Source organism: Stegodyphus dumicola, chromosome 1, assembly GCF_044657685.1.
Source record: "Stegodyphus dumicola isolate Sdum_Otavi_A_Nest chromosome 1, ASM4465768v1".
Classification (NCBI taxonomy): Eukaryota; Metazoa; Arthropoda; class Arachnida; order Araneae; family Eresidae; genus Stegodyphus; species Stegodyphus dumicola.
Genome location: NC_140768.1, coordinates 295,162,348 through 295,182,996, shown reverse-complemented (window position 1 = coordinate 295,182,996; position 20,649 = coordinate 295,162,348). Strand labels below are relative to the sequence as shown.

Below are 20,649 nucleotides of genomic sequence, written 5' to 3'. Positions count from 1 at the left end.
TTATTTTAAATAGCATAAGGGATTATTTGCTACTGGAATGACTGGAACAAGTTTTAAGGAGTTTGACAGTCAGATAATCTCAAAGCCCGAGTTTATATTTATTTAAATTTTTTATACTCTGTACTGTAACTCATATATACAGATTATCTAATTAACCCTCTGAGCATTACGGGTTTAGCCTTGAAATTTCAGAGTTCGTCAAAATGTCATGAATAAGTGATATTTTCTTGATTTTAATTAAAAAATGACTCTTTCATTTTGTACCTTGATTCCTTTTCTTCCAATATACAGGGGTGTTTGTGGGACCCCAAAAAATCCCCTGAAACTTTTATGGACTTACTACCGACATTTTGGAGTTTCGAGAAGGGGGGGGGGAGAGAAATGAAAAATTACAATTATGAAGTATTGAATGACCTAATTATAAAAGTTCAATGAATTACTTTTTTTGCAAAATTAATAACCATAAATTTTCAAACATATAAACTACTACATTTTATGTAAATATTTTAAATTACCTGAATTAATTCTTTTAAAAAAATTATCTAATTTCTGCTGCTTTTTTTTTTATTTTCTGATGTTTGTGGGCTTGTCTTTCTTTTGTGGTGAACTTCATAATTGCAGGAAGGTTGACTTTTATTTTCCTCATTTACAGTTGAAGAAATTTCCTCGAGAACTGCACATGCAGAGGTAGAAGCAGTTTGCTTTTCTGCTAATGTAGAAGGTTTTTCAGAGACTTTTATAGGTGACTCATCTGAAATACATGTTTTTAAGTCCTCTTGATATTTTCCAACTTCTGTTCATATTCAGTAAGAGATCTTTGTGAATTGGATCAGTCATTGGATTTTTGGAGCCATATTTTTCACATGAGGTTTCTTTAGAAGCCATTAAATCATATTTAATAGTCTGCACTGCATCTAGGGAATCAATCTGAAGAGAGGTTCTATAGTCAGTGACAAGTGTATCCATTAAGTTGAATGCACTTTCCACTAATGGGCCATGGAAGCAGCTAAGGCAGGCTTTGACCAATTTAGCCAATGTAGGATACTTATAATCATTTGTGAAATCATATTTTAAATTAGAAACTTTAGACCAATATTTATCAATTATACACTTGACTTGATTTCCACTTTCATCAGATGTGTAGAGCATTTCTTTGGTGATATCAAAATCACTCTGGTATAACCTTATTTCAGCTTTGACTTTTCACTTTTCATTATCACTAAAAAAATATGGGACATAAAAGATGATAATTTTTCAAAAGCTAATATTGTATTGGTTTTACCTCTTAGCTCTGGATTTAATGCTGTAAAACTAATTAGATATGAATTTTTAAGGGGTAATTTCTGTTTCATATGCTGTGCTGTATTAGTATAAGCTTTCATCACAGAAATTTGGAATTCTTTTGCTATTGGATGATTTTTTGATAATTTCTTCAGGAGAGTGGAAGCTTCTGCACCAGTAAATATTACTTTGCTAGGTAGAAGGAATTCTGGATTTGTGACATCAACCTTTAATAAATCATTAAAAGATGTGCACTCTATATTTTCTGGCTTCATAAAAAAAGAGAAAAATTTTGCCATCAATTTATAAATACTGGAATGAATTAAATAAAGCATAGGTTTTTTTTGTTTCAAATAATTTAATATATGTGTTGAACTCTGGTAATACTGCTGAATATAAAGCCATATGCAATAAAGTTTTGTTTTGCATAACAAATAACCCATTTAGTATTCTTTTTTTCCGAGCTAAAGCATCCTTTGTGAGTTGTTGGGAATGCAAGCAAGAATACACCCCTTCAACAATTTTTTTCTGAGCTGCAGAAATATTTCTTTTATTGTATACAGTTTCAACATAAGAAAAATAATCCCCTTTATCAGTTTTATTCAAGTAGTGAAAGTAAAATGCAATAAGAGCATCCCACAGATCTTTAATTCTTTCTAAAACACATAAAATGTACACCCACCTATGGTCTGGTCTCTTCAAGGGCTTAAGTATTTTAATGGCAAGGGATTCACAGATTTTGAAAAAATTTTCTCTTTTACTGCAGCTTTTCATATCAAAATAGATGTTATCAAACAAATCTTCTAAGTATCTATCAAAACATGAAGCAAATTTTTTTGCACAGTTATTAGCTGTGTGACATGTGTCACCATCAATATCTAATAAGTGGGGTGCTTTGTTTGATCGTAGTATGGTTTCAACAACCTTTTTTTTCCACGCATGGTGTTACATGAGTCCATTAATACACTAATTAAGTTTGCCCATGGAATATTATTATCTTCAATAGTATTAACAACTGCTTTAAAAACAGCTTCTGAATTGCAAGATTCCATCTTTAGAGATGCAAAATGATGAACTACAACTTCATTTTAATTGTTGTCATAAAACTGCACCAATATTGCCAGTATACTTTCTTGAGCATTGCTAGTACTTTCATCCAAATTTAGAGAAAATGGAGTCTCCTTTAAAGTTTTAATGATATTTTCCTTAATAGTTTTTGCGAGCCCATATTTCATCTTATAACATGCAGTAGTCCTGGACATTTCCAACGAGTTTAGTGCCATCTGATCGCGGGTCAATTGTTTGCAGAGTTAAATTAAATTGGGAGCTACATTGTAAGAATGAGAATTCTCGGCGAGAAACGAAGTTATTAATACCTCTTGGCGTGCTTTTCTTGTCACTATATCCAATGGCTGAGCATCAGTCTCCAGTAAGTCATCAGTATTTTTTGAATTAGCATAATTACTTAAAGTCATTGAATGTCTAATGCACTTTGAATATTTTATGTGCGTCACAGTTTTAGAATGATTTGCGAAAGCCTTGAATCCTTCCCCACCATACTTCAGCAGTGAGTTTCAAAAAACACAATATGCTTGTCCAGCAACATTTATTTTCTTGCACCTTGTGCCGATGGTATCCTTATTACCATCTCTCCATTCAATCCAATTCCACCTAAATGCATTCCGGACACCTTCTTCTAATTGTATAATATCACTATTTATATCGAGAAATTTCATAATGAAATTCTCTTGTGTACATAAATAAAAAAATATTTCAATAAACGAAACGAAAATTTTACACAGTGGAGAAAAAAAAGTTGAGAAGCGATCAATACAAATAGCTAATATGGCGAAAAATCCCCCTTCTCTACTTATTGGCCAGGAGAAATAAGACCTTTGAACCCAGAGTCACGTGATCGCACATCTAGTCAAACGAAGTCTCTCCCTTTTTTTTTCTGCCGCGCCTACTTGCCGAAAAGAATCCAGAAGAGAATGTCCGAGAACCGGGGGAATGAGTCATAACTCGCAATAAGGAAAGAACAAAAAAGAACTTTGTTCCCCCTTTTCACGCATTATCACTGCCTTTGGAGAAAGAAAGGAAATGTTTTCACCACAAATGCAATAAGAGTTTGCGTTTTCTGCTTTCAAAGCAAACAAAATTACCCAGATCAAAATAAATAATTCATTATTATTCCTACTTCCTTTTGAATGACGATCCCTGGAATTTCCGGGTATCGAAGTTCAAAATCCCCAGAATTCTGGGGTTCACAAACACCCCTGAATATACATCCAAACTGATATCAGATACATTAAAAGCTAGCAGAAATTTTCATGTATAATGAATGTGGAAGGCAACCTTCTGTATAGAATTTTCTGGCCTTAACGCCGAGAGGGTTAAATAAAGAGCGATCTGTTCTTTAAAACTTCGACCAGAACGACAGGCAGAATTTCACCCAAATTCGCTGTTGACGGGAAAATACATAATTACCTTAAAATACGAACACAGTACTACCACTTGGTTTCACTGTGAAGGTTATTTTGTCAATGCAAGTAAAATGATTATTATGACTTATTTCAGATACATACTGCTTAGCTAGCATTTGCAATATATCTTCAAAGGGGGGGGGCAAGAATTTATTGAGCAACACATAATGTTCTCTGCTATGGCAGATTTTGAATTCATCATCTCTGGTACTGCAATTCTGTACTTGAAAACTTCCCATGCTCAAGATTAAGAACAAATCTGCAATAGGTAGATTCTAGCAACAGACAGATAGAAATTTGTGGGTCTTTTACCATAATTTATGGCATCTGCAGTACATCCTGGATCAGTATAACTAACAAATACCATAGAATATTTCATGTAAGCTGCTTATGCTAAAAGAAATTATCACATAGTCTCACTACTTACATAACTAAACCAACTGACACAGGATTTCACTATATTCCAGTCTTCTATACCTTTCAATTGGACATGCCATATACTAAAATTAAAGCTTGGGCCCCATGACTGGATTGGAACTAAAATACAGCAGCAAATAATAATAGAAAGAAAATGACTAAATTTCATTTTAGAAAACATTAGTTTCCATAGTAATTAACATTTTAAAGTCTATTAAATAGATAAATATTTCAATTATATATTACAAATAATGCAGTACACTCCCAATTAACTAAAGAAGGATCAATCAGGTTTTATCTAGAAAAAAGTTAAGTTTGTTTATTGTTGAATGATTGATTTAAAAAAACATCAGAATAAAGGAAAATTTCTTTTGGATATAGAAAAAGGAGAAGAAAATGCATGGCATAACAGCAATTATAGCAAATGATGTCATGGAATTGTTTTAACCTATAAAACTATCCATATACACGTAGAGTAATTAAGTAATTTTTTAAAGCTAGAAAGATGAAAAATGAGCAATCGCCTTTGCCGGGAATCGAACCACGGACCTCTCGAATACCGGCCCAGCGTGCAGAACCACCACACCATGAAGACACACTAGGAAGACAGGAGAAATACGTTATATACCCCTTTTTAAAAGGCAACTGGGGTTTTTAGGGGACCCAATCACCAAATCCTGGGTGTGGGAAATCCTCATCCAACACTCTTTTAGTTCGGGCGCCACTGTAGAGACATTAGGTAATTTTTGAAAGCAAGAAACATGAAAAAATGAGCAATTGTCTTCATCGGGAATCGAACCATGGACCTCTGGAATACCGGCCCAGCATGCAGAACCACTACACCACGAAGGCACGTTTGGAAGGCAGGAGAAATACATTATATACATAATTTGGAACATATAAACATTGTTAAATGATTCAGTAAAAATAAATAAAGTGTACAACCATTAATCATCTGTTTCTGATTGACTCCTATTGAAATACAATAGTAAGATAAACAAAAATACTGTCTACTGTCTTCTGTTTTGAAGGTGTGGTCTTGTTTTGAACGCAGATTTAATTTACATAACCAAATAAGTGTACTCTAAACTGCTAAAAAATGCAGATAAATTACGAATGGTATTTTTCTATTCATTATAATATGGTCTACTCTTCTTTCCTGCATTGTTTTTAAACTGCTGTTAGATTCATTGTGTTTTTGGGTTACCCATGGATGTCGTCTCTGGTTAATTGGGAGTCTACTGAACTTACATACTTCAATCCAGAATTTTACTTTGGAAACAGTACATACCAAAATTAAAAACATCAAAAACCTTTTAAATATTTATTTTAATAAGATTGGCTACAGATAAACCTTACAAGTGACAAAAAAGAACTAATAAAACTGTATTATACCAGATTTGACATCCTCACTCAAACAACTAGTTTGACAGGTTAATTAATACTTCAGTAATTATTTACATAGTTATAAATTACATAGTCATATTTAATTAGCTTTCATTAAAAATTCCTCTCTACAGCAGATATCTTATTTGTTCAGTAATAATTAATTAATTTATTCATTACCAAAGCAACTGTCAAAGTATACACTACTGAATAGAAATGCTCAAAAACTAAAAAATTAAGAATGACTAATTTATATAAAAACTTTCATATTCAATCCAATTCAGGAAAAACTGCAATCAGCATGAATATATTACTCTTACCATTAAGTAAATGAACTAGTAATTTATCAATTAATATAATATTTTCTAGTTACTACAATATGAATTTCACTAGTGAAATGAGACTGTCAGCTGCATTCAAAGACAGAATGGATAAATTGCAGTACAATAGAACATACAACCAGAGATTATAATAATCCAAGTAAGATGAGTTTAATTTCATTAAAAAGCATACAGTATCAAAGCAAATATCATGATTTGTGAAACTTTAAAGATTTAATAATTTCTCCCTTTTTTTTTTTTAAATATTTAAATACACCATCTAAGTCTTTGCAATGTATGCCTTGCACACACACGAAAAAAGGGACAGTTTTTTTATCTCGTGTTCTACTGGACTGGTTGTCAAAATTTAACTTGCATTTCCCATGTCTCGAAAGCACGATTTTGAATATATATTAGATTTACATATAGCATTGTTCTAACACAGGTATTTTGACACAAATCAGATCTGATATGATGTACCAATTGTTTTCCATATTTTGGTTCTATGACTCCAATTATGCCTAGATGCTAAATTTTCTAATTTTTGGTGAGAAATTTATGGATAAATTATAAAATTTATCTTGGCGCATTTCTTTTCAGTTTGTGCCAAGAATCGTGAATTTCTTAATTTATAGCAACTTATTTTCCATTGTGCACAAGCAGAAAAAAGGTCATCGTTCATACGTTCAAATAATTTTAACAAAGTGTGTGAGCCACATTTGGCATCATTATTGCTTAAACCAAATTTCAGAATGTACCAATATGTAAATTCCCATACATCTTTGCAAATTTTGAATAAAAAACTCTAAATTTTTGCAGGTATGCTTCGAAATACATCTACGATGGTAAAAATTTTATAGGTTACAATTCAAAGTAAAAAAAAAAAAAAAAAAAATTATGAAAATTATTTCAAAGTACAAATTTAAAAGTAAATCACAAAAAATGGGCAAATTTTATTTGTAATGAACCTAAATTTTTAAATGTGAAAGGAAGAATCAAATAAAAGTTTAATAAAAAAAAACGATATTAATAAATATATACCAAATTCAATTCACATGGAGGAGCTAAAATTCTGCGAGCTAATTTTTTAAAAACTGCTGAGATTTTTACAAAACTTGGCACTTCGACATAATTTGAGTCGCAGAACTGAAATATGGAAAAAATTGGTATGTTATTTCAGAAAAAGTCAGATTTTGTGTCAAAATACCTATGTTAGAACAATAATACTATATATAAATCTAATATATATCCTAAGTTGTGCTTTTGAGACATGGAAACCAAGTTAAATTTCGACAATCGGTCCAGTAGAATGGGAGATAATAGAACTGCCCTCTTTTTTGTGTGTGCAAGTTGTACAGCAAAATATAATGACAACAGAGTAAGAATTCTTCCAACAAAACTTGAGAGTACTAACTGAATTGTAGATTTCATCAAAAAAACTTCCATCTACTGCAACAAGAAAAAATAATAAATTCTTTATCAGTTGTAAAGACCATTAGGGTTTTCTTAAGTAAGGGAAGATGATAAAATCAAATGTATCCTTGCTGGGATTTAAATGACAGATCTTCTGACTGTCAAAGCATGACAAGAAAATATGGTGTTTCCTTACAATATAAAACATTTATTCAATAGGAACAATATTTTTAAATAACTGAATTTCCTGTGTAAAAGCAGACTGCAAGAAACAAACATTAATATTTAGCATAATACTATAGTTTCAAAATATCAAGAAAAAGAAAGGAACTATGTAACTCAATTTCAAAAGTGAAATGGATAGTGGAACTAAAAGATCTCATGACAGATATTTCCTGAATCATTTTCTTTTCAAGATGATACACGAAGATGTCAGCAATATACCAAAACCACACACACACACACAAAAAAAAAAAAAAAAAAAAAAAAAAAAAAAAAAAAAAAAAGTGCATGTGAAGATTAAATCACAATATACAGAAAATGAAATATTCAAAGTATTGTATGTAAATGGAATTCAAAAAATGCTTTTAAAAGTAAATCTTTAGCAAGGAAAATAACATACATTGAAATACTTAAGAAAATTAAATATTTAAGTCCAAAATATTGATGACTAGATGAGCACAAAAGAAAATATATTATAAAAAGCTTAAACATACCAATTTTAATATAACGACAAGCAAACATATTTTCACCAGCAGTATGTTTCAGGTTAAAACTCTCTGTCTGGTTGTTATTCTTTAAACCACTGGGAAAAACAAAAATAATTGGAATTAATTTTTCAAAGAACTTCAAGAGAAAATTTGTCAGCAAAAGATTTTCACAAAATGTAAATATATAACATACATCTTTTTGTATTTAGATATGACTTACCTATACAGCAATTCTATCATGCTGTCATCAGAAAGGCCTCCATACACTTTAAACTTTTTCATGTTACATACATGACTTTTTTCATATTTTCCAAAACTGATAACTTGAACAACAGCTGGGTTGAATAATTTAAGAATTAGGAACTGAAAAAGAAAAGGAAGAATAAAACAACATAATAAACTTTTTAAATTTTAACATACAATATTGAAAAAAATATGGCAGCTTTTATCTATTAAAATAGCAACTATTTTTCAAAATAGTATTCCTATATGAATTTTTAAAATAAAAAGGTACTTACGTATTATCGCAACCAGGTTGGCACGATTTGCAAGTTTGAGTAAAAAAGTATGAATAGAAAGAAAATGTACATTTATTAATTACAGATAATTTTTAATACAGTTTTTTATATTATTTTGTTTTAAAATATAAAATAGCAATTAAACCCTTCCGGTTTCAAATTTGAATAAGTTGCAGAATTATTTTTTCGGCGGAAATCTTTTGGCTATTGCTTTTAGCACTGATTGAAAACCGTCTTCGCCACTAACAGACGATTAACGCCATTTTTACAAATAAACTTTCATCTATTTCCACAATAAGTCCTTTGCCACCTAATTGCTTGCTTTCTTTTTCATCCATTTCAAGGGCATATATCTCCCGCATGTAATTATTCCAATCTATAACAGTTTTGTCAGCACTTCCCATCTCTTCTGCAGAAAATTTAATTGAGGTTAACTCTTTACATCAACAATAAATGAAGCGCACCGCTGTCACAAATGAAATTCGGCTACCTTCAAACCAATTTCTGGTTCTTACTGTAAACTCACTTCCAAATGTTGATTGCACTCTTCGACGTTACATTTCCAGAAGATTTGCTTTCCAAAATACAGTTTCATTTTATGAGAATTTTTACAAGTACGTTCGTTCGATATAATAGTAGTATAATAGTAACACATAGGGTTGCCGTAAGTAGGGTCGCCAAATTTGGCGATTTATGCAAATTTTGGCCTCGTTGCGCTAATACGTAAGTAAAAAAAAAAAAAAAAAAAAAACTAAACTAAATTTACCTTATTTTGGCACACTAATTACATGAATGTATACCGGAATTTAAGGAGAAAAGATTTTTTTCAGATATGGATGCCAAATTAAAACTAAGAGCCGACATTTACATTAACTCACTTTACAAAATTTAAGTAGAGACTAGCGGGCAGACCTGCCAGCTGAGCAGACAAGCCCGCCAGCTTGATACACATTACACATGCAGAAAATCACGAAAACACCCATGCAGCCAGCCCGTTCACCGGGATTCGAAAGTTGGACAGAACTACTAGTGTTCAGTGACTTTACCCGGGCTGTGTCTGCTTTATTCACGTATGCATCTACAAGATACTGGATACATGTTACACATGCGAATAATCCCGTAAACACCCATACAGCCAGCCCGTTCGCTGGGATTCGAAAGTTAGATGGAACTACCAGTGTTCAGCAACTTTACACGGGCTGTGCCCGCTTTATTCAGGCATGCATCCACAGATACTGCATACCCGTCACACATGCGGAAAATCACGAAAATGTCCATGCGGCCAGTTATAGCACACTTATAAATGATATTGAATAATACAAATTAATACTAATTAACACATTCATACCACATTGAGAAGTAAATTAGAGCTTAATGAATAATACTATTTGACATACTCATTGAATGACCCTAATTGCTTAATGGGTAATACAAATTGATACTAACTGATGCATTTAAATGGCATTAAGTATAATAATAGTCAGCACTATCGTAGAAAGGACACAGTAATTAATTGTGTAATAACACAGAATTAATTGCTTAAACAATGATACTAACAAAAGCATTGAATGATTACTTAGCTCAATATCCCAAATAAGCATGCTGCTTTATGCTACTAAAATTATTAATTTGGGGTACTTAAAGTTGCTTAGTTAATCAGATTTAAAAATCACGAAAATGCACTAAGAACTCGTATCTTGGGAACCAATCATCCGATAGGCTCCAAATTTGGAAACCTACAGCTTCGAGATGTTTAAATGAGGAATGGTTTTGGTTCTAAGTGGATTGACAAATTAGACGATTAATTAGCATAATGACTAAAATGCTCCACTACGTTAATTTCGCGTCTTGCGAATGGCCTTGATGATTCTAACCCTGGACCGGATACCAGCTGACCCCCCCCCCCCACAAACACCCGTGGCTTTGGAATCGCAGCCTGTCAACAAAGACTTCGCGAGGGAAGGAAAAAAAGTACAGTCAAAAGTCTTTAATCCAGATTCGTTGGGACTTCGGCAATAACAGATTATCGGTTTTTACGGATTATAGATCATCAATTTAAATCTGGTAAGATGGCAGGCAGAGATTATAAAGTTAAAAATATGAAACCGTAATTTATGAAATAAAGAGCAATTACGATCTAAAGGGTATCAAAATTTACAAAAAAAGCTTAATATTTATTTGTTTACTTTATTAAACATTTCTTTCAACATGCGCATGCGAAAGGATACATTACGCATAGTCAAAATTAGAAAATTGCAACCAGAAAACTGTTTGATGTATTTGTGATATTTATAATGATGAGGAATTTGATTTAAATCATATCAAAGACGGAGTACATCAAGATGAAATACTACATTTAGTACGGAATTATAAGCCGAATAAAATAAAAACTATTGGCCCTGAAGATAAGGATAGTGCTGACAGATCAACTTCCAGTTCAATGTGTGCCGCGACGTCCCCCCCCCCCCGCAGAGCAGCGTGAAATTGATAAACAGATTTCGGAATGGTTAGAGAAACAATGGATATGACTTTATCCATTTTTTGCAGCAATTCCACTTTTTGTTTGATGGACATCAAAACATGGTTTCGCTTTGTAGATCCTTTGGCAGCTCCAGAATCATAAATTCTTTTTGACATAATCGAATGTTCAAGCTTACTTTTATAAAATTGCTCTAACAATCTGCAAAAAATAATAAGCTGGATCCAATTCGAAGATTAAGGAACAACGCAATCTGCAACATTAACTGAAATAGATAATTAGATAATTTTAGCTTAGCTTATACCGTCCATTATACATTAAACGCGCATGCATAAACATATTATGCACATGCGTAAACGCATTATGCACTTACGCATGCGCAGAAAGTTTGTAGCTTTGAGGTACGGATTAAAGACTTTTGACTGTATTAGGTTATTTTCAATTAGCCTGCTAATTAGGCTCCTAATTCACAAAACAGTGTGCAATCAAGGGCATCCGTCATATGAATATCTATCATGCACAGTTTTCAAAATTTCAAAGAAATTGGCTAATTAGTTAAGCAAATGAATTTTTGTTTCTTTTGCACTGTTGGAAATTTTCTGGGAAAGAAATTTTACATTTCTTTAAGATTAGATTAAAAGCAGTTGTTCCCTTTAGCAATTCTGCAATAAAATTATGTACTCCTGTAAAAATGTCTACTAGAAATTTTTCCATTGTAGGGAAATCCCATAAGTGCAAAATTTAAAAGCGAATTTACAACAAAAAATATCACAGTTTATCAATAAAAACCGTTAAAAGTTTGAATACAATAAAACAAATGCATAAGAAAATGGTGACACTGCTTAAGTGAAAAAATGTTTAGCATACACTACACACAGTTGGCTGCCACAGTTTGGCGCATTTGGAAAATTTGGCAACTTCTACAAGGATGGCGTGATAATACATTAGTATTACTGAAATGTTTAATTATAAATAATACAAGCAAATAAATACTCAGTTTTTTTTGCGTGTAAATTTTAATTCTTGTTAGGTCATAAATGCTTCATTATTTCATAAATCTATTTCAAATTTTAAATTTTATAGTTTCTACATGTCATCGTACTAGATTTAAACTGATGATTTAATATCCAGAAATATCCCAAATCTGGAATCGCTGAAGTCCTGACGAGTCCAGATCCTAGACTTTGTTCTGTATTTATTCTTCCGCCATATGCATTCCAAACAGAAACATTTTGATTACCTTCTGTTATATGGACCAGATTCAGAAATATATGTATGCATATATGTTCTCATGTATGTATGGTTGCATGTGCTCATTTATGCATGTATATATGTACGTCATATGTGTATGCACACATATACTTATATATAAATGTGTATACATATGATGTATTTCTGAATCTGCTCCCAATAATAGAAGAGTACCACTTAATATACGCAACAAAAAATCTTCCATTGAAAACACATCAACAACACTAATGCCAGTGAAAACTTGTTCCTTTTTCTTTCTAATACTTTGTACATAAAATTATACAAAATGTATGAAAAGACGGCAAAACTTATGAAATGCAATCCCTATCATTTATACACAAATCACCATGCTAGAACAAATTCCAAAATTCAGCATATACGCTTCAAAGAAAAATATATGGGGAATATATATATTATTACGGGTTTTGTAGTTATTTAGCTATTTTTAGTAGAATTTGTAATTAAATTATTTTATATTCCCGTGCAATGCAGCACGAGGCTTATTTGAAGAGAAAGCTACGCTTGAAAAATTAAAATACAGGAGGACATGCATTTAACATTTTTAATAAACAGATATCTGCGTTTCTTTCCCTACAATGGAAAAATTTCTAGTAGACATTTTTACAGGAGTACATAATTTTATTGCAGAATTGCTAAAGGGAACAACTGCTTTTAATCTAATCTTAAAGAAATGTAAAATTTCTTTCCCAGAAAATTTCCAACAGTGCAAAAGAAACAAAAATTCATTTGCTTAACTAATTAGCCAATTTCTTTGAAATTTTGAAAACTGTGCATGATAGATATTCATATGATGGATGCCCTTGATTGCACACTGTTTTGTGAATTAGGAGCCTAATTAGATATTAATTAGAGCAAAAGAGTACAATTACCAGATATCTGGTAATTGTACTCTTTTGCTATCCAGATTTTTTTTTTTTTTTTCATTTGCTAGTGCATTAACACTTTCTCTTTAAAAAGGCTTCTCTGTCGCTACGCCCTCTTTCTTGTTGAAGGGAGGGGATATGTAAGAAAAAAGAATATATTTAAGAATATATAAGATTAAATGGTTGATCTTTACATTATGGTAACTTGGCGTTTTTTTGGCGAAAATTTAGCGACCAACTCTCCTACAGCAACCCTCTATTTTTTTTTTCCCGCCACCATTTTGTCTTTACGAAGTAAAGACATGTTTCTTTTCTTTTTATCTACTGAACACTTCTTCCAACAATCTACTAGCCGAATTACACTTATGCTAGAAATTTTATCTAACAAAACTGCTTAATCCTGACTAATAGTCACTGCAAAATTGGGAAAAAGTGCACAATACCATACTCCTTACGCGTTTTTCAAAATAACACATACACATAAACCATGTACATGCCGACTTATTTTTTACTTAAAAAAACATCCCAGAATTACACAAAAATGGCATTGTGCACACTCTTCACTATATCCATGTACACCGCTTTTTTCTCATAAATTAGAAAAATTTCACGAAAATACATGACAATTTTCTGAATGTTTAAACCCGGTAAAAAGAACATATATGAAATTACCTGATCGCGAAAAAGTTTATACCCTTTCCAAATATGAACATTTCCACATATAAAATAAATAAAATATCCAAAAACTTTTACCTCTAAATCATCTATTATATTATACACGTCACCAACGAATTCATACCGCAAGCATTACAAATACTTAGTGTAAAATATTTAAATTATTTCCATGCATGTTTACTTCAACTTAAACGTATACCAAATTCCTACAAACATAAAATTCACAAAATAACTATCATTTAATTAAAATATCACTAAACCATGTACACGTTGACTTATTTTTACTTAAAAAAACATCCCAGAATTGCACAAAAATGGCATTGCGCACACCCTTCACTATATCCATGTACACTGCTTTTTTCTCATAAATTAGAAAAATTTCACGAAAATGCATAACAATTTTCTGAATCTTTAAACCCGGTAAAAAGAACACATATGAAATTACCTGATCGCGAAAAAGTACATACCCTTTCCATATATGAACATTTCCCCGTATAAAATAAATAAAATATCCAAAAACTTTTACCTCTACATTATCTATTATATTACAAACGTCACTAACTAATTCATACCTTTACTTCATTACAAATGGTTACAAATACTTAGTGTCAAATATTTAAATTATTTCCATGCACGTTTACGCAAATTACTTTACTTCCACCTTACATTTAGAACAATGCATAAAAATAATATCCTCAAATAATTAAAAATACTAACTTATCTATTCTTCTTCAGAATCTTGATTACGTGTCCGATAAACTTTTCTTATTTCTGTTTCAGGATCTTTAAAATCATATTTATAGTTCACACCAAGGTACCAGGTAAAATAAATAACTTAATAAAACATCTTTACTTCTATCTCGCACAACCTTAAAGAAACACTTATTACCCCTTTCAATCCCACTAAATACCCATTTCGAATTCACTTCAGTTAGGGCCATGGAATCCAAAAATTAACAACCACTGTTTCACACAACACAGAATAAAGGCAAATACAAAATTTCCAGATTTTTTCCCGATTTCCCCCTTTTCCGATTAAAGAACCATAATTCGTCCATTAATATCACATGATCTCTCATTTCCCTCACACAAAATAATGCGTAATCGGAACTGAGTACTGCTCACATTATTACCAAAGTCCCAGGTAGTAACCTTTATCGCCTCCAAAATGTCGCCAAACTACCAGTTACCATATTGTAAAGATCAGCCGATTAAATTAGCAACACAAATTTCTCTTCTCTATTCTAAAAATAGTAATCCCTCTCTGCACAGCATCATTTCGAGACTATTCTATGTCATATAATTCTTACGTAATTATGATGATGTAAATGGAACTTAAACTCAATCAGCCAATAGTAATTTTAGAGCAATATTAACTGTCCAATCAGAATGCTTTGAGAACCAAAACTAACTCAGTCTGAATAAGATTTCATCTTGAACATACGCACTTGTTTTCCACGCTTTGGCCTAGCTACGCTGCTGTCTGTCTGCTCTGCTTTCTTGCTACAAAATTATCAAAAATGTAAGCCCTTTAGAACAGCACATTTAATGTGCCGACTTGTGTGTAGATGCAACATGTTGCTGAAAATAAAACTGAAGATTTAATCAGCATTCGCCTCCAATTTCCTAGTCATTATGTATCAACACTACTACGACATCAAAATTCCTGCTTCTGAATATGAAGCAGACTCATTATTCAGAATTCCTGTTTCTGAATAATAAGTCTGAGTTTGTATTTATTACATATAGATAGATAGATACAGGGTGTCCCCAAAACATTGACCTCTGCTTTACTTAAATGTGATCGTAGACATACAATATAAATTACAAAGTTATGGAAAAAAAGGTACAGAATTTTATGAAATCGATTAAAGCTTTCAAGGAATTAAATTTAAAGAAACACAAAATTTACATTTTTATACAGCCCCCACGCAGAAAAATTCTCAATAGGAAAAATGTGGCCCATACACTAATAAGGTCATGTACAAAATTTCAGCATTTTATCAAAAAAAAAAAAAAAAAAAAAAACTGCAGAGATATGAAATTACATAAATGGCTCATATCCAGGCATTTTCTATGCCTGAATATGAGTTTGATAAGCATAGTTTTGTAAATTTGAAATAAAATTAAAGATACAAGCCATATTTTATATGCTTATGATACATTTCCACATCCCGTCATCTGCAATCTAGCTGTAAGTATTTCCATTTTAATTTATGATCAACCCCTTTCCAACTTTGTTTAAACATATTTTGCAAATTTTTATGATTAAATGCTGAAATTCTGTACATGAGCTTATCTGTGTATGGGGCATATTTTGCTAATTGAGAATTTTTCTGTATGGGAGCCATATAAAGATGTAAATTTTGTATTTATTTAAATATAATTCCCTGAAAATTGTAATTAATTTCATAAAATTCTGTACTTTTTTTTACGTAATTTTGTAATTTATATGATATGTCTATGATTATATTTTAGGAATAAAAACTGAGGTCAATATTTTCGGAATACCCTGCATTCCCGAAAGAAATATATATTGATGATAAGGCTCTTTTACTTTTCAATCAAAATAACCTTCAAGTAAATAAAAAAAACATTTCAAATACCTGAGGAGGATTATTAGATTCTGATGACCATCGAGATGTACCGTCTTTTGGTTCATCTGTTAATATATTTCTAAAAGTAAAGTAAAAAGAAAACAAACCTTTAATTTTTCATATATATGTAAAATATCTAATATGTAAAATATAAAATATCTAATATCTATCTTTCAAATAATAAATTAATAGCCCTCTTACTTACCGATGAAATCTGAACCCAACACCTATACATTAAACTGTCATGTGATCTGAAATGGAAGGTATAAAAACTTAATTATGTCGCAACTTTCTCTTCTTCGCCTTTCCCTTCTGCTTCTAGACACTTGTGTCACCTTGCCACTATCTACATAAAAGTGGATTATCCGGTCTGCACCTCAAAGCAGAAGTATCACTGGAGATTGCCACTATCTACACAGAGTTTACTTTTCTAATTTTCGTCCTTTAAGATGTAATCTACCAAATTGGGGGGGGGGGTGTATAGTGCACCCACAGTGATAATGTGCATTACCATAGAATAAAATTATTTGTGGAATTTAGGCCATGTCTGCAAGTTTTTTTGGTTTATGCATCCATCGTTCTAACTACGCAATAGAAATTTCTTCAAATTATAATGCTGAGAATCACCGCCAATCTGTTTCAACTTTCTTTCACCAAGTCATCCTATACAATAACAACCCAGTCTTATTACAATAATGCAGCAGTTATATATATATATATATTTACTAAAGGACTATTGATTATATTATCTCCCAATATTAATTTTAGTAGAAGTATCTAAAAAGAGTGAACCCAGAAGTAGGAAGTTTAATTCCGAAAACTGATTTAACGTAACTTGAATATAAATTGTTAAAAATGTTTTACGGGGACTTGAATTAAATCATGAATAACAAAATTTCAAACTTTGAAAAATAAATTAAATTAAAAGCAAGTAATTATTGCTAATGATCGGAAATTAGTTGACTTTTTAAGGGGAAAAAACCAACTCCCGTTCAATGAACAATAATTAATAAATACGAAGGTGTTTCGTCTTTTACTCAAGTAATAATGGTGATGCCAAACTGGCAAATTAAGTTAGGCCAAATAGTTCCGTGAAGTGAAGGTATTTAGAACCAAAGTAGAGTACCAAAGAACTCATTCTGAATTAAGCATTTTCGTTAATACAAATTTTGAGTGAAAAGCAATTTATGTAGTAAAATTGGTAAAATACTTGAGTAATTGTCCCCCTTCATATATACAGTCAAAAGTCGTTAATCCGGACTCGTCGGGACTTTGGCGATTCCGGATTATAGATCATCAGTTTAAATCTGGTAAGATGGCATGTAGAAATTACAAAATTAAAAATATGAAACCGTAATTTATGAAATAAAGAACAATTATGATCTAATGGGTATAAAAATTTACAAAAAGAAAAAGCTTAATATTTATTTGTTTACTTTATTAAACATTTCTTTCAATATAAGTTTCTTGGTTTCATGTGATAATACTTTCTCTTTAATTCTATTAAACAGACATAATTTCTTGTTTAGTTACAAAGTTCCGCTGTTCAAGTCCTATAATTGATCTGTTGAAAATACCGACTAATTTGTCAATTGAAATTTTTTCGTTTTCAATAACCTCTGTGTCACTTTCTTCACTATCGGAAGTGAATTATAATGATGAGGAACTTGATTTAAATCGTATCAAAGACGGGATGAAATACTACATTTAGTAAGGAATTATAAGCAAAATAAAATACAAACATCTGCCCTGAAGATAAGAATAGTGCTGACAGATCAATTTCCAATTCATAGCGCGCCGCGGCTGAAATTGATAAACAGATTTCGGATTTCGAAACATACTTTTGCTTTGTAGATCCTTTACATATTAGTAAATATACATCGGAAATTCTATTTGACATAATCGAAAGTTTAAGCTTACTTTTATAAAATTGCTCTAACAATCTGCAAAAAATAATAAGCCAGATCTAATTCAAAGATCAAGGAACAACACAATCTGCAACATTAACTGAATTAGATCATTTTAGCTTAGCTTTTACTGTCCATTACACATTAAACGTGCATGCGCACACGCATATTCGCAGCCGTAAAGGTCTTACGCACACTCGTAAACGCCTATGCGCATGCGCAGAAAGTTTGTAGATTTGAGGTCCGGATTATGGGTGTCCGAATTAACGACCTTTGACTGTATATATGAAGATATTGCATTCAGTTTATAGCAGATTAATATCATATCATCACATTTGAAATAATATACCTTATGAAATGCAACTGTCACTTTCGAACATTTTTCATCAAAAGACCATCAAATTAATATATTAAGAATCAGTGCTTAAATTGTGCTGGAGCCCGGCTTCTCAATTTTTAAGATAAATTACAATTTTAACCGGAGCCCTAAATAAGATGAGCTCCAGTACTTTTTTTTATAAAACTGAACCACAATTTAAAGGAAAAAAAATTAGACTTCCTAACGTTTTAGTTTAACAATAAGCAGACCTTGCAATACTCTATTTTCCTAGAAATACGAACTCATGAGAACATGAGACGTTCAAGTATAAAGTCCCCTCACTCACATGAGGAAACCTTTCCCTTTAAGAAAAGCAATAAATTTGGGAGAGTTTGTTTAGGAACGTCTAAATTTCTCGCTATGCCATTGTAATTAGTGTATTGTTACCGATGCTTACAGTTAGTTATGCTCCCAGGAAGGAAAATTTGTGTTCTTAAATGTGCCTTAAGTGACAGCGAGTACAATAAGAGTGAAATACTGAGATAAACTGCTCAAGCACGTCCTATACACTGTCTTCCCACAGTATCCACTAATGGGGGGGGGGGAACTGTAACCAGCAACTTTACGTTTAGGAGTCTGATTCAGTCCGATTCATTTACCCCTCACACCCATCTGCTTGATGCATGGAAGTAGGAAGTTAACTTACCTTCATGGCTTGATGGCTATAATTATATCAACAGAGAGCCGCGGTCAAAGAAAACGTTCTCTCTCACCAAGATTCCCCTCATTTTTTGTTTCCACCCACTCATACCCTCATTCTGTTTCGCAAAGATGGGCAACTTGATGCCATCATGGATGAATGTATAAGGAATTTGGCAAAGAAGCGGAGAAAACACTGAGTAATGAACCTTAGGCACAGCTTTTTGACTTTGCTACTAACAGGAGCAAGAAACACACTGACGGTATAATAAATTTCCCATTCCTTTGTGCACTATATGCTTAATATGCTGATTAACAGTAAATAAACTTTTTACATTAATCTACTTGTTTGGGAAACCTTTATTATTACCCAGTTTTATTCTCACAGATTCGTCCATAAATTCAAAAGAATTTATGATTTCACTGCTCTGACTTCGGTATGTATTTGCTTAAACTCTTTCCATCGCATACACGCTCTTATAATTAGCATATCGGTCAGTTTTTATTACTTTATTTATTGACAGAAATGCACAAGAAATACGCAGAGTAACACTTCAGGTGCAATGCACTTTTACATAATATTATAAAAGAGAAGTTACGAAAAAAATAATACCAGACAACTACTATCTGAAATAAAACTTAACTAGGCGGGAAAACAGTTAAATGATAAAAATGTCAATTAAGTAAGAACTAACTTGTGCAGAACAGTGATTCGGTGCATTGATCCACAAATCCAGACAGAAGTATTTCAAAAAATTATAACACACACACACACAAAAAAAAAAAAAAAAAAAACAAAAAACAAAAAAAAAAAAAAAATCCAAGCATTTTAAACAATTTAATAACGTAAGTAAATGGACAAAAAAATTATCCATTTAATTACACGGAACTTTTGCTACAGAAATATAAATCTCAGCAGTTTTAGTAAAGCAAATACAGCTCACTTAATCAGAACTAATATTTTAATAATACATAAAAGCTTACTCTGGGACAAATGTAGCAGAATGACTGGAATATTTATGAATACAATATTTTAAAATTGTTTGTTCACCCATCTTTATTTTGGTTTGTAACTGTTGCCAATCAAACGAAATTCATAAAAAGTTTCGTCCATTTCACAACACCCTGATTTGCATTCATATCATTTAAATACCTGTTGTTTAGACAGCAATTCACAAGTTCAATTTTATTTTCCTTGAAACATTCCATAAAAGAAATATTAATCTATTGCGGAAGAATTAAAAATAATTTTATGAATATATTTATCCCTTTTGTGTTCCAGAAAAAGGCATTCAAAATGAAAGCAAATA

The 20,649-nt window shown here is 31.6% G+C and overlaps 1 protein-coding gene across 2 annotated transcripts in view; it reads right to left on the bottom strand.

Moving 5' to 3' along the window:
- muskelin (muskelin 1) overlaps window positions 1–20,472 on the bottom strand; it is a 67,434-nt gene extending 46,962 nt beyond the window's left edge. Inside the window, exons 1-5 of one of the 2 annotated variants that reach the window (XM_035368176.2) lie at window positions 20,324–20,472; window positions 16,424–16,493; window positions 8,231–8,373; window positions 8,017–8,105; window positions 4,192–4,301 (exon numbers count right to left, since the gene is read on the bottom strand). In XM_035368176.2, the coding sequence (XP_035224067.1) occupies window positions 4,192–4,301; window positions 8,017–8,105; window positions 8,231–8,373; window positions 16,424–16,493; window positions 20,324–20,394 (483 nt within the window). In that variant the 5' untranslated portion in view covers window positions 20,395–20,472. The remainder of the gene's footprint in view (window positions 1–4,191; window positions 4,302–8,016; window positions 8,106–8,230; window positions 8,374–16,423; window positions 16,494–20,323) is intronic. The other variant, XM_035368175.2, reaches the window with a different exon arrangement.
- Window positions 20,473–20,649: the final 177 nt, after the last annotated feature.